Source organism: Littorina saxatilis, linkage group LG6 (assembly GCF_037325665.1).
Source record: "Littorina saxatilis isolate snail1 linkage group LG6, US_GU_Lsax_2.0, whole genome shotgun sequence".
Classification (NCBI taxonomy): domain Eukaryota; kingdom Metazoa; phylum Mollusca; class Gastropoda; order Littorinimorpha; family Littorinidae; genus Littorina; species Littorina saxatilis.
In genome coordinates, this window is record NC_090250.1 from 13,641,568 (window position 1) to 13,656,190 (window position 14,623).

Genomic DNA, 14,623 nt, shown 5'->3' on the forward strand with positions numbered 1-14,623 from the left:
AGAGCTGGGGGTGGTGTTGGTATAGTTTATTATGGTACGCATTGTTGTGTTTCGGTGCAATTTGTGTTTACTGAAGTACAGTTAAACTTGTTCGTTGGGTTCACGGAAAATGGTGATTCCTGTTTAACAATTACTGCCCACAAGATATCTGGGTTGTCTTCTAAAATAAATGGGTTTGCAAATCAGAAGATGTTATCATTGTTAATTTATTTTATGATTCTATGAAGTTTCCTTTTCGTGACTGGAAACTTTGCATGTGCATTTTTTTTTTTGCAGGCTCGCTTGACATTGACAATGGGCTGGCGCTGCTGCCAGATGACCAAGAACACGTCATGATGGACACACTGATGTCTATGTTCCCTGTGCTGGCTTTCAAGGTATGCTTTTATTGCAGTGTGATGCATGAATCGGGGCATTGCTTTATATTTTGAACTTAAAGGAGCCAGCTAATCAAAATGATTAATTTGTGGTAAGGCATTAATGTTGAAGCAATAATACACTTGAATTATATTATTCTTGAAAGTTTGGGCGAAAAATATTCCTAGAAATACGTTTATGTTATTGATAAGCATCGGCTAAAGTTTCTTCTGCTACTTACAGATCTAAAAAAATAATGTTTTCTTTATACATGATCAAAAATTGACAGAGTGGAAGATAAATTTCTGCTAATTAGAGACTGAAAGCTTAGATTTTTTTTATCTGCCACGGTTTTTTCAGGGCATTAGAAAATGATTAAATTACATATTCTTACTCCGAATCACATGAAAGCATTGACGCAGTCTAACATGCTAGGTCTGAAAAGGCTACCCGTCTTAAAGAATTTTAAAAGGGAAGCAACCCAACACAAAAAGTGTAAACACAGGCAAGGTAATGACCGTCTACCCGGGGAGTTACCTCCCATCCGGGTTACGTGACGTCACTTCCCCTGTAAACACCACGTGTAGCTCATACGACATTTCAGCCTACACTGGGAAGGTCGTCGAAATTTTTGGCTCCGTGAGTGACTGCTTGCAGGTGTTCTTTGGGCACCCACCGGTCACCTAACCCGTCTTACTGGCTTGCCACTACGTTTTTGGTGAGCTCTTTCCAATTTTGTCTTGTTGTTGACAGAAATTTTCATTGTTATTGACAAATTTTCGTCCTTGTTGGGACTTGTTAAATTTTTGCTCAGTAACTTTGTGTTGTGTGCTGTGTTTTTACGCGTTGGTCTTTATGTCTGATAGCGATAAGAAACGCGGTAAGGGTGATGCCAAGGGCCGGATTAAGGCAAAGTCTTCTTCAGATAAACCTCTGCCTAAAAGTTCTCCGCTCGTTTTGGTTTCTGACAAAGAAAGAAACGTACTCTTGTCGGTACCCATTTCTGCCCCCGTTAGCCTTAATGCTGGGGGGCAGCCTAGCATTCCCGTGACAACTGTGTCTGTGTCAGCTCGCCCGGTCGCAGTTTCTAGCGCGGGGCAAGCTGACATGGTTTCGTCGATTTTGCGTTCGCTGGTTCCAGAAATTCGAAGCCTGGTGCGTGACGAATTACACCGAGCCACACCGGCTCTCAGCGCTCCGCTTTCATCGGCAGTGGGTGGCGTTCACTCCTTGGCATCTTTTGTGTGCCTGTCGGAGACGCCCGCCCGTGATGTTGGTTCACTCTCGTCTTCTACTGCTCTTGCTTGGAGCACAGACGGTAAGTCGAACTGCTCCGCCGGCTCTCGCGAAGCCACCGGACGCTCTCTTTTGAGCAACAGTTCTTGGTCGCAGGCTCGCTACCTGCAAACTTCCTGCCAGTCAGGATATGCTGCTCCGTCTAGTTCCGATCGTATAGCGAGTAGGGCTATGACGGAGCAAGGGCGGCTTCCGCTTGCGGAAGTCGCGTTTCCGGGTTTTCCCGGAAGCGAAGGTCAATCCAGCACACCCACGAAGGTCCCTGCTGGTGTCGACTGTGGACTGGCCTTTCGGCCACCGGGCTTCCGGCCCCAGTCCTCGCAGCAGACGTTTCCGCTGTACGCGGTTCCGTCGGCAGCGCTTCCGGCTCCGCCCGGTTTTCCTAGTCTCTTGCACACTGCTCCTACACGGATGTCAGTGGGTGAGAGACCGGGTACGTCCTTTGAACTTCCGGGACAGTCTTCACGGCACTTGTCTTGTGTGATGTCGACTTCCGGTTCAGTTCCGGCGGCAATGGTGACTGCGTCTTCCGGCTCTGTGTTTCCTGTTGATCAGGATATGAGCCAGGATGCCTTCCGGCTTACCGGTTCTCCGGTTTCCCTGCACACCATACTGCTGCTGGTTCATTGGACTATGATCGGGACGCTTCGCTTGACTATGCAGACACGCAGTCTGTAGTCAGTGAAGCTGCTCGTTCTGGATTTCCGTCTCAGCTTCGACTGGCGCTTGAGGAAGTTACATCCAGATACTTTGCAGAGGGGGCAGTGGCTTTGCCTTCTTCGGCTTCTGCCGCCCCCTCCGCGATGGCGGATTTTCGGTACGATAAGGAGGATGCTTCCCGCTTTCGTTTCGCCGAATCCCCATCAGTTGCCTACCAGCTTTTTCAGGTGCTGGCGCGGCCCTCTCCTGCGGGACGGTCGCAGCCGGGCATCGCTGTTCCTCTGCTGGTACCTTACGGACCGGCTCCGGAACTGGCTCGGGCTTGGCTGGCTTCGGATACCCAAGCTTCTTCTTTCGTGCTCACACATCACAAGAAGTTTGCTTTACCGAAGACAGGTCGCTCTTGGCTTGCTCCTTTTGCCCTTCCGCGTGCACCGCTTCCGGTCACGCCGGAGTTGGCTTCCTTGCTGGCAAAGCCTATCAAGAGTGATTCGGGGATTGTCCTCTCTGAACATACCCTCATGGCATCGGAGGAGATTAGTCGCCAGCTTTTGGAGTTGGCTTCGATCTCCGAGACGCTCCTGCGTTCCCTTACCAGGGCTATGACCGAGACGCTGGACCCTTTTGTCCTCGCGGTCGAGCAGGACGCTGATGATATCTCAACTCTTCTTTCGGCTCTGGCTAGAGTCAACGAAGAACAAATGAGGTTGTCAGCGATGCAGTACGCACATACGGTCATGAGCAGGAGAGATCTTTTTCTGGGTCACTCTCAGTTCGCGGACCAGACTACTTGTGACACACTGCGGGCGTCTCCCATGACAGAGGGCTCTCTGTTTGGCCGTCTGGCGTTCGACACCAGGAAGACTGAAATACAGATGAACAGGGACTCTCAGTTCTCTGATTTCTCTCTGCAGGCGTTCAAGCAGGCCAAGCCTTCACAGGCTCAGCCCGCTCCGCCTAAACAGCCTCAGGCCTCTGGTTCTTCCAAGCCTGCCGGACAGAAGAAGGCCAGATCGGCTTCTCGTGGCTCGAGAAAAAGATCGGCGCCCGGCAAGGGGCGAGGTGGCTCTGGTAGCAAGCCTCACCCCCAATGAAGTGTTCCCGGTACCACCACCCCCCCGCCCTCCACTCTGGTGATGGCGGGGGGCCCTTCAAGGGCACTTTCTCACTGGGCGGCCCTAGTGCACAGCCAGTGGATCGTGGGCGTCGTGGGATCGGGCTTTCGTCTGCTTTGGGGCGAAAGAAAGGCACCTCTGTCGCGGCGTCTGCCGGGCTTCAAGCCTCCCTCCTCACCAGGAGCAAGGTCCGTCCTCCAGGCGGAAATCGTTGCTCTGGTGCAGAAGGGCGCGGTGGAGAGGGTCTTAGACCACACGTCCCTCGGCTTTTACGGGCGGCTGTTTGCCGTCCCAAAGGCCTCGGGAGCGTGGCGTCCCGTCCTGGACCTGTCGCATCTCAATACTTTCCTGAGAACGATACGGTTCAAGATGGAGACGCCCGCGTCGGTCAGAGACTCCCTCCGCCCGGGAGACTGGGCGACCTCCATAGACCTGACGGATGCATACTTCCATATTCTGGTGCATCCGTCCGACCGGAAATGGCTCCGTTTCTGGTGGGACGATCAGGTCTACCAGTTCCGCGCTCTGCCTTTCGGGCTGTCTCTCGCACCTTGGGTCTTCACCATGGTCGTGAGGCAGTTATGCGCACTGGTGAGGTCGCAGGGTATACGGCTGAGAGCATACCTGGACGATTGGCTGGTTCTGAACCAAAGCCAGTCTGGGTGCTCCAGTCATACCCAGGCGGTTCTTCGTCAAGCCCACCAGCTGGGTTTTTCGATCAACCGGACAAAGTCGGAGTTGGTGCCGTCACAGACGTTCACTTATCTGGGGATGTCTTTCTGCACGGTTACATGGACGGTCCAGCCTTCTCAGAGGAGGGTGGACAAGCTCCAAACCATCATCCGCGCCACTTTGTCTCTCCCGAGGGCTTCCCTCCGGACGCTGGCCTCCATCTTGGGACAGATGGAGTCCATGGCTCTCTTGGTGCCTCTGGGCAGGGTCCACAAACGTCCGCTTCAGCTTGCCCTGAAACCGTATGTGGACTCTGCCTGCGTGGACTGGGACGTCCTCATCCCTTTGCAGGGATGGTTCCAGTCAGCGACCCTTCCGTGGTTGGACACGGCATGGGTCTGCAGGGGCGTGCCGATTGTCCTGCCCCCCCCAGACACGGACCTCTTTACGGATGCGTCTCTGATGGGCTGGGGTGCACACACAGACTGCGTCGGGCCTGTGGTCGGCAGAGCAGAGCCATTGGCACATAAACTTGCTGGAGCTAGAGGCTGTGGCCCTGGCTCTGGCGGAGTTTTGGCCCTCCTTCACCCCAAGCATGTCCGTCTGTTCACAGACAACACGACTGTGGCAGCTTATCTGAACAAGCAGGGAGGGTCGCGGTCCCCGTCTCTCTCGGGCAGGACCTGCGAGATTCTGACCTGGTGCTGGCAACACCAGATCACTCTCACGGCCAGGTACCTCCCGGGGAGCTTGAACACTCTGGCGGACGCGCTCAGTCGCTCCGACAGAGTGCTTCAATCAGAGTGGACGATCACTCACGGGGCACTGCTTTGTCTCTGGGCCCTTGTTCCAAAGCCTCTGGTGGACCTCTTTGCCACCCGCTTTTCGAAGAGGCTGCCGATCTTCGTCTCGCCATTCCCGGACCCCGAGGCTTGGCAGACGGATGCATTGGCCTTTCCGTGGACAAGGCTCCAGGCCTACGCCTTTCCTCCCTTCCAGTTACTCGGCCGAGTGATTCGGAAGGCGGAAATGGAGGGTCCGGATCTTCTCCTGGTTGCGCCCCTGTGGCCCTCACAGGCGTGGTTCCCGGACCTTCTGAGGCTCGCTCACGGCCTACCAATCCCTCTCGCTCTCGCAAGAGGAGAGTTGGTTCAGCCTCGCACCGGCATTCCACACGAGGACCCCTCAATCCTGAAGCTTCACGTGTGGAAGTTGTCCGGTCTTCTCTGAGGCGTTCCGGTGCTTCTGAGCAGACATTGGACCTGGTGGAACGCTCTCACAGGGCTTCCACTTCGTCGGTGTACTCGTCTCACTGGAAGGCTTGGGTGACCTGGTGTCAGGCCCGTGGTTTGGACGCGCTGGCTCCTCGTTCCATGCACGTCGCAAACCACCTGGCGTTTCTTTCCTCTCAAGGAGCGTCTGCTTCCTCCTTGAGGGTGCGAAGATCCGCCATTGCCGTCACGCTACGGCAACTGGGACGCTCGATCGACGTCACTGGCGTCATCTCAAGGGTGATCAAGGGCGCTGCTCTCAAAGAGTCCGCTACTCGTTCTTCCCTCCCGAAGTGGGATCTTTTTCTGGTACTCGAATTTCTTCGTTCCGCAGAATTTGAACCATTGGCCGCGGCTAGTTTCGCTAGCCTTACGCGCAAAACGCTTTTTCTCCTGCTTGTAGCTACGGCTCGCAGGGGAAGTGAGATTCACGCCCTGTCAGGGGACCCGGCAGACATCTCTAACGAGCCCGACGGCTCTATTATCTTGCGTTTCCGGCCTAACTTCCTGGCAAAGAATCAGGCCCCTGACCAGGCCTCTCCGCTAGTCTGCGTCAAGCCTTTGACTTCCATTCTGGCTCCCGGAGACCCGGACGCGGTTAATTGCCCGGTCCGAGCTCTTGGCATCTACCTGGCCCGCGCTCAGCCGCTTAGGTCCAAATTTCAAAAACTTCTGTTCATCTCTATGAACACGTTACGAAATAGGGATACAGTAAAACCTGAGTCTAGCGGACCCTTGTTGTAACGGCCACCTGCTACATACGGACAGTTTATCATGGCACGAACACGATTTCAACAATAACTAACCTTTAACGGGCGGACACCTGCCACTTACGGACGCGGACACGATTTTTCGGACCGTAGGAAGTGTAAACACTGTCACAAACGGACACAACGTACATAAAAACGCAACTTCGAAAACTCGACTGTTATGCAGTCAGTGCTCGGCAGCCGTAGCACAAATGGTTGTTGATTGGTTGTCCTGTCCCTTTTCTGACCAATCAATGGCTTGTTTAGATGGAGACCCACTTTCGCTCACTCACTTTCGCTTCGCTCACTTTCGCTTTTCCGCATTGTGGATACAGTCACAACCAAAAGCAACAGTAGACTACTGTGTTTGAAAATGGAATCTCCAGCAGGAAAAAGAAAAGCGTTGACTTTAGAGCAGCGTGTCGCTGCCTTGAAAAAACTAGATAGCGGCCAATCATGCCGAGATGTGGCGAAGGAGATGGGATGTGGTAAAACACAGATCGCGAGGATCAAATCGGAAAAAGAAGACGTGATGATCTCTCTCTCTTTGTAAGCAATCGTTCGAAGGAAACAATAGTTAGCACAGCTAAATTTTTGTTCCATGCATTTATGCTGAGACTAGAAAAACTGAATGAAACAAGAGCTGACCCAATTTGGTCGAGACACACTGCGGAATTTCCCATTGAATGACTGATGAAGAGTCAGCTATTTTTAGCTTTGTGACGTCCGACTTGCGTAAGTTTGAATGCACAGTGTGTGTAGGGAACGGGGTAGGTTGGGGGGGGGGGGGGGGGGGGATGTTGTTGTTGTTGTTTGCTACATGTATCATTTGTTTGCTCACATTTTCAGTGAGTCTCATGTTCAATCCAATAAATACATACCGTACTACAGGACTGACAAAAAGTGTCTTGTTCATTTTACGTGCTCTTTGTAAAATATTGCCCCGGCCCCTCCACCTGTGAAGAAGGGACACCTGTCTAATAGGGACACTATTACCATTCCCCAAGGGTGTCCGTTAGAGACAGGTTTTACTGTATTGCCAAAACCACAATGGCTCGTTGGGTGTCCATGCTCATCAAGCAAGCTTACGTGTGGAGCCTGGCAAACAAAGGGGGGGGGGGACTGCCTGTCTTCCCCATGGACTCTGCCCGGGCCCATGAAACCAGGGCTTGGGCGTCCTCTTTGGCGGTCCTTCGGTCTCACAAGCTGGATGAAGTCCTACGCACGGCGTACTGGCGTTCCGAGGACGTGTTTCTCAACTATTACCTCAGGGACGTCTCCTCCGTGAGGCAAGATGGCTCTAGAACTTTCCCCGCGCTCATAGCAGGGGGTCAGTTCCTCGCAAGGGTTTGAGGTGAGTTTGGATTTTTCATTCCCACCGCCTTGTTGAAGCTATCTGCTTTTATGTGATTCGGAGTAAGAATATGTAATTTAATCGAAAATTTTTGAGTAAATTTTCATTTCATTAATATACTTACCCGAATCACATAGTGTATTCCCTCCCGCCAACCCCGCATATGATTTTTGACTCACATGCGAAGCAAAAGTGAGTCTATGTACTCACCCGAGTCGTCCGTCCGTCCGTCCGTCCGGACGTCCGGACGTCCGTCCGGACGTCCGGAAAACTTTAACGTTGGATATTTCTTGGACACTATTCAGTCTATCAGTACCAAATTTGGCAAGATGGTGTATGATGACAAGGCCCCAAAAAACATACATAGCATCTTGACCTTGCTTCAAGGTCAAGGTCGCAGGGGCCATAAATGTTGCCTAAAAAACAGCTATTTTTCACATTTTTCCCATTTTCTCTGAAGTTTTTGAGATTGAATACCTCACCTATATATGATATATAGGGCAAAGTAAGCCCCATCTTTTGATACCAGTTTGGTTTACCTTGCTTCAAGGTCAAGGTCACAGGAGCTCTTCAAAGTTGGATTGTATACATATTTTGAAGTGACCTTGACTCTGAACTATGGAAGATAACTGTTTCAAACTTAAAAATTATGTGGGGCACATGTTATGCTTTCATCATGAGACACATTTGGTCACATATGATCATGGTCAAGGTCACTTTGACCCTTATGAAATGTGACCAAAATAAGGTAGTGAACCACTAAAAGTGACCATATCTCATGGTAGAAAGAGCCAATAAGCACCATTGTACTTCCTATGTCTTGAATTAACAGCTTTGTGTTGCATGACCTTGGATGACCTTGACCTTGGGTCAAGGTCACATGTATTTTGGTAGGAAAAATGTGTAAAGCAGTTCTTAGTGTATGATGTCATTGCTGTCAAGGTCAAGCATGTGAGTCGTATGGGCTTGTTTAGTCTATTAAGTCGTATGAGCTACACGTGGTGTTTACAGGGGAAGTGACGTCACGTAACCCGGATGGGAGGTAACTCCCCGGGTAGACGGTCATTACCTTGCCTGTGTTTACACTTTTTGTGTTGGGTTGCTTCCCTTTTAAAATTCTTTAAGACGGGTAGCCTTTTCAGACCTAGCATGTTAGACTGCGTCAATGCTTTTATGTGATTCGGGTAAGTATATTAATGAAATGAAAATTTACTTAAAAATTTTCGATTTATATGCAGAAATTAGAGTTATGTCATTTTGTTCTCAAGTGTGAAGTTATGTCTTTTTTTTTCTCTCTGGTTTGCACGTTTTTTTCACTTGTTTTGGCATTGGAGAATAAGATAAAAAAAAGGGTAACTTGAGTTGCTAGAGACTAAGAGAGCGACTTTGCTCTTCCACTTTTCAATGTTGGAGATTTTTTATATGAAATCAACAGGCATGGTTGCAAGATTTTAAAGAAATCTGTGCCAATTGAAAATGAAAATAACATTCAGGTAAATTTTTTATGTTAACATTTTGTGATGTTTTGTAAGGTGATTAATGGCTTGGTGCAGTGGGTTGAGGTCCCATTTGTATAGCTTTGGATGAAAACTGAAGAGTTAAAAGATATTTTACCCTTGAAAACCTGTATTAATGCATTATAATTACACACACAGATGGTTGGCTTCCTACTGTACTTGCATTATGGGCAGAAGGAGAGCGAGTTTATCAGTGGGCTCAATACTGTGTATCGTGTCTTTAATAATGAATTATTTGTCCATGCACATAGAGATAATGTCATCAAGAACCACCATGGAACACTTATGGCAATGTCTTTCTTTGAATACCATTTTTTTTCTCAGAATATGGACTTCATCGTGAGAGTGCTCCTGCCAGAAGCAATTTTCACCATTTACTCGCAGGTGCGTTTATCTTTTTCCAGCAGTGCATATTGATGGTATTATTTTACTTCCGTCAGCTTGATTATGCATTCTTCATGCACATTTGCAAGTATTGGTCTTATGCTATTGTCAGTTTTTGGCTCACCTGAATAATCAGTGAGTCTATGTAATGAGGAGTGTTAGGCCGTCAGGCTGGCTGTCAGAAGAGAAAAACTTTAACGTTGGGGTTTTCTCGGACATTATTGCAGCAGGAGCTTCAAAACTTCGCACACTTCTACACTACTCTCATAAAAAAACTTCACAGATGCGTTTGAGTGCAGATCTTTCTGATGAGGCTGTTGATCGTAAAACCAATTATATGACTGGAAAGGCCGTTTATTCCTCTTAACTTATTCAGAAAACAGATTGAATTGACATGACGTAGTGTCGATACAGTGGAACCTACAACACAGACACCCCCCAAAATCAAATTCGCAAAATCAATGTTCCCGCGATAAAATCGACAACAAATCAGAACAACTAAATCGAAACAGGGTTGGCATGTCATCAGACGGAACTATCACATCTGCACTCAAAACAGGAAGCACAATGCTGCAATCTAGGGCCACCTGAGCTCAGAAACTGTCATTTAATCATCTATCTCTCTCTCTCTTTCTCTCTGAGTCTCTCTCTCTCTCTCTCTTTCTTTTTTCTGAAGGGGTGTCCTGGGCCCCCTTAGCCCTGGACCTGGGACCCCCACTTCCTCCCTTTTAACAATTCTCGAATCACAGCGGTCGCGACTGTATTGACATTGACTGTACTCGATTAAGAATAACTTGTTCTCTCTTTCCATTTTACTTGCACCCCAAGAACTAGCAGATGATCCTGCATGATTGACTGGGCACCATGGAAAAAAATCATTGAATTGTAAACAATATTTGCCATTCTTACTCTTCACATGGGTGAAAGTAGCCCGTCAATTGACTGAAATCCGTCAATCTGAAAATGATTCTGACGGAAATTCCGTCAATCTGCAATTTTGGGAAAAAAAGAAAAAAAAATTTTTATTTTATTTTTTTTATTTTTTTATAAACCGAAACTACTTGCGGAACGCGTTTTCGAACTGCTATAGTGAACCGGTTGCAGTTTGCCCGGGTTGGAGTTCATGAAACTAAAACTGTGTGTGATAAGTTTGGTGCTTGAAACTCAAGTGCTTTTCTTTGAGAACTTTGCACTATAAGAGATGCTACTGCTTAGTTGCTACTTTGTGCAGTGCTACATCATGCTGTTTGCATGTGTGACATTCTGTTTCATCATTTAATTCAATGCCTGTCTGGCAATGTTTGCTTCTTATAATTAAATATTTCGAACTTTTATTTCAGTTCAGTTGTTCACTTTCTATTTTATGTAGTATGGCTGTTGTCAATGTTAATTGTTATCAATTGTGTCGTTGTGTTGGAAGATGCAAGTGTGAAAGGATACAAAAGAAAAATGATTACTTCTGTGAATTGTTTTGATTTTGTTTACCCTTTTTACCATATCATTAGAATCTGAAGGTATTTTTTGACCTGCATGATAGTGTATTTTTTGCCAGGAAAGGCCACAAAATCACAATGAATAATGCAAAAATTCGTTTTTGGCCGGGGGGCGTTGCCCCCCTGGACCCCCTAACGGGGCCCTGCCCCGTACCCCGCCAGGGCTTGGGCGGTCCCTGGACCCCTGCCTCAAAAAATTTCAGTCAATTTGATTTTCCTAGGTTTCACCCATGTCTTCATCAAGCAAAATTGAACTAACATTTGGTTTGAAGTTAGCCTGAGTTGTACAAACCACAATTTATCCTTATGTATGTATGTCTACATTATTACTATTGTTTTTTCAAGGTTACATCAGAAGCGCTGGAAGACATGCCAGAAAGAACACAAAACAGGTGAGTAGATGGAAAGTGTCTGGCTTTGAGTGTGTCTTGTAAAGGAGTTGTACTCTTACAAAGTTACACTTACACTGTATTTGCATGAGGAAGTACATGCATGTACAGACCTGGGAACCCATACGATTTTGGCGTATTTTGTACGCCTGATTGTCTAAAATACGATCAGTACGGTCGGTGGAAAATAGATACGATCAAACAAATTCATAGACTACTTTTCTTCACAATCGTAACTTACAGGCAAGAGAATCTTCCGCCGTTTGGCGGAAATCCGCCTTTTTGGTGAGCCCCAGGGTCATTTCTGAGATCGGTGTAAATCCGTTAAGAAAATTTGGGGGGGGGGGGGGGGGGGGGGGGGTACTTTCATCCGCGTAACAGCTTCCATCGGCGATAGTTTATTCTCAATTGGCGTATTATTTGGACTGAATGTTGCTTGTACGAAATTTGCCGAGTAGAACCCGAGGATGATAAGAATGCTGTCGGAAACAGCCGAGCAAGTAGTGTTATGCTTGTTCCGGAATTTGCTGAAGATTCCCGAGCGCTTTCTTTGTTTTTACGGATCGTGCAGTTTCTAGACCACGCGCCATTTTGGTCACCATGCATCGACGAATTACAAAAAGCGATAAGGCCCTTGCGGCCGGAATCGACTCAAGTGTGAAAAACAAATGGAATTTTGGTTGTCTTGAGGAGAGAGTGAAGACTTCGATCTGGTTGACGAAAGGCAAAGTCTAAAACGAACACACAGTGGAGCTCTCTGTTAACGATTTTGAACACATTGGTGGGAAGTTACTGCAGCTTCAAGTGCACTGTTTTGTAAAGTTATGGTGTCTCCTGGTGCACGTTTTAGGTGTGGAAAATGCCAAAAACCCTCAGCCTATAGCAGTCCCGGCATTATTTTCCTCCTTTTTATATTTAGTCAAGTTTTGACTAAATATTTTAACATCGAGGGGGAATCGAAACGAGGGTCGTGGTGTATGTGCGTGCGTGTGTGTCTGTGTGTGTGTGTCTGTGTGTGTGTGTGTAGAGCGATTCAGACTAAACTACTGGACCGATCTTTATGAAATTTGACATGAGAGTTCCTGGGTATGAAATCCCCGAACGTTTTTTTCATTTTTTTGATAAATGTCTTTGATGACGTCATATCCGGCTTTTCGTGAAAGTTGAGGCGGCACTGTCACGCCCTCATTTTTCAACCAAATTGGTTGAAATTTTGGTCAAGTAATCTTCGACGAAGCCCGGACTTCGGTATTGCATTTCAGCTTGGTGGCTTAAAAATCAATTAATGACTTTGGTCATTAAAAATCTGAAAATTGTAAAAAAAAAAAAAAAATTTATAAAACGATCCAAATTTACGTTTATCTTATTCTCCATCATTTGCTGATTCCAAAAACATAAATATGTTATATTCGGATTAAAAACAAGCTCTGAAAATTAAATATATAAAAATTATTATCAAAATTAAATTGTCCAAATCAATTTAAAAACACGTTCATCTTATTCGTTGTCGGTTCCTGATTCCAAAAACATATAGATATGATATGTTTGGATTAAAAACACGCTCAGAAAGTTAAAACAAAGAGAGGTACAGAAAAGCTTGCTATCCTTCTTAGCGCAACTACTACCCCGCTCTTCTTGTCAATTTCACTGCCTTTGCCATGAGCGGTGGACTGACGATGCTACGAGTATACGGTCTTGCTGAAAAATGGCATTGCGTTCAGTTTCATTCTGTGAGTTCGACAGCTACTTGACTAAATATTGTATTTTCGCCTTACGCAACTTGTTATATTTAGTCAAGTTTTGACTAAATATTTTAACGTATAGGGGGGAATCGAGACGAGGGTCGTGGTGTATGTGCGTGTGTGTGTCTGTGTGCGTGTGTAGAGCGATTCAGACTAAACTGCTGGACCGATCTTTATGAAATTTGACATGAGAATTCCTGGGTATGAAATCCCAGTACGTTTTTTTCATTTTTTTGATAAATGTCTTTGATGACGTCATATCCGGCTTTTCGTGAAAGTTGAGGCGGCACTGTCACGCCCTCATTTTTCAACCAAATTGGTTGAAATTTTGGTCAAGTAATCTCCGACGAAGCCCGGACTTCGGTATTGCATTTCAGCTTGGTGACTTAAAAATTAATTAATGACTTTGGTCATGAAAAATCTGAAAATTCTAAAAATAAAAATTTTTTTATAAAACGATCCAAATTTACGTTCATCTTATTCTCCATCATTTTCTGATTCCAAAAACATATAAATATGTTATATTTGGATTAAAAACAAGCTCTGAAAATTAAATATATAAAAATTATTATCAAAATTAAATTGTCGAAATCAATTTAAAAACACTTTCATCTTATTCCTTGTCGGTTCCTGATTCCAAAAACATATAGATATGATATGTTTGGATTAAAAACACGCTCAGAAAGTCAAAACAAAGAGAGGTACAGAAAAGCGTGCTATCCTTCTTAGCACAACTACTACCCCGCTCTTCTTGTCAATTTCACTGCCTTTGTCATGAGCGGTGGACTGACAATGCTACGAGTATACGGTCTTGCTGAAAAATGGCATTGCGTTCAGTTTCATTCTGTGAGTTCGACAGCTACTTGACTAAATGTTGTATTTTCGCCTTACGCGACTTGTTGATGATTTCCGGTTCCCATGCCTGAACTTAAACCAATCCAGTATTTGGGAGGTTTGAATGATGTGTGGAGTACACTAATTTTTGACTCACATGCGAAGCAAAAGTGAGTCTATGTCACACGCTTTCCTTCTTTGCCACTACTAAAGCAAACGTGTGCAAGATTGTATGTTACACGCTTTGGAGCATGTGCAAGAACGGATTCAAACTCGAAATCGTCCCTCCAAAAGCCCCAAAATGCACACACGACTTTTATTTCTCCTGCTGTTGTCGTGTCTCCTCTTTACAAATTCTTCAACGCTGAGAATACTGAAAACGGCATCCCAGACTACAGTACTGTTTCCATACGCGAGTTTAGCTTCCCTTGGAAAGTGGCTCGCTCAGGAGGCCTGTTAGTCTGAAACTAGAAGGACAGAGTTCTGAACATAGATGACAAAGACCCCGGAAAGAACAAACATTTCGCGGATGCAGACACAGAAAGACGTCATGAAGAATGGAATGCTTCAAAAGATACAGACTGTGACGATGACTGTGACGTCATTCACATATACCGAGACGTCATTCATAGTTGTTCGTTCACTTTCGTCAAAAAGTAGATCTCTCCACAATGGCTGCTCCTGTGTTTAGGTTTATCAAGCGTGAGTACGCAAAACGTGTTTGTTCTCTCCTCTGTTGAAGCTGTGAGACATAATCGCCATTACGAGCTAGTCGTGTGACAGAGAGTGT

General features: G+C 46.5%; 1 protein-coding gene across 1 annotated transcript in view; it reads left to right on the top strand.

Moving 5' to 3' along the window:
• Positions 1 to 14,623, top strand: part of LOC138969681 (uncharacterized) — a 39,624-nt gene that overhangs the window by 13,901 nt on the left and 11,100 nt on the right. Inside the window, exons 5-7 of the mRNA XM_070342539.1 lie at positions 277 to 377; positions 9,316 to 9,375; positions 11,214 to 11,260. Coding sequence (XP_070198640.1) covers positions 277 to 377; positions 9,316 to 9,375; positions 11,214 to 11,260 — 208 coding nt within the window. The remainder of the gene's footprint in view (positions 1 to 276; positions 378 to 9,315; positions 9,376 to 11,213; positions 11,261 to 14,623) is intronic.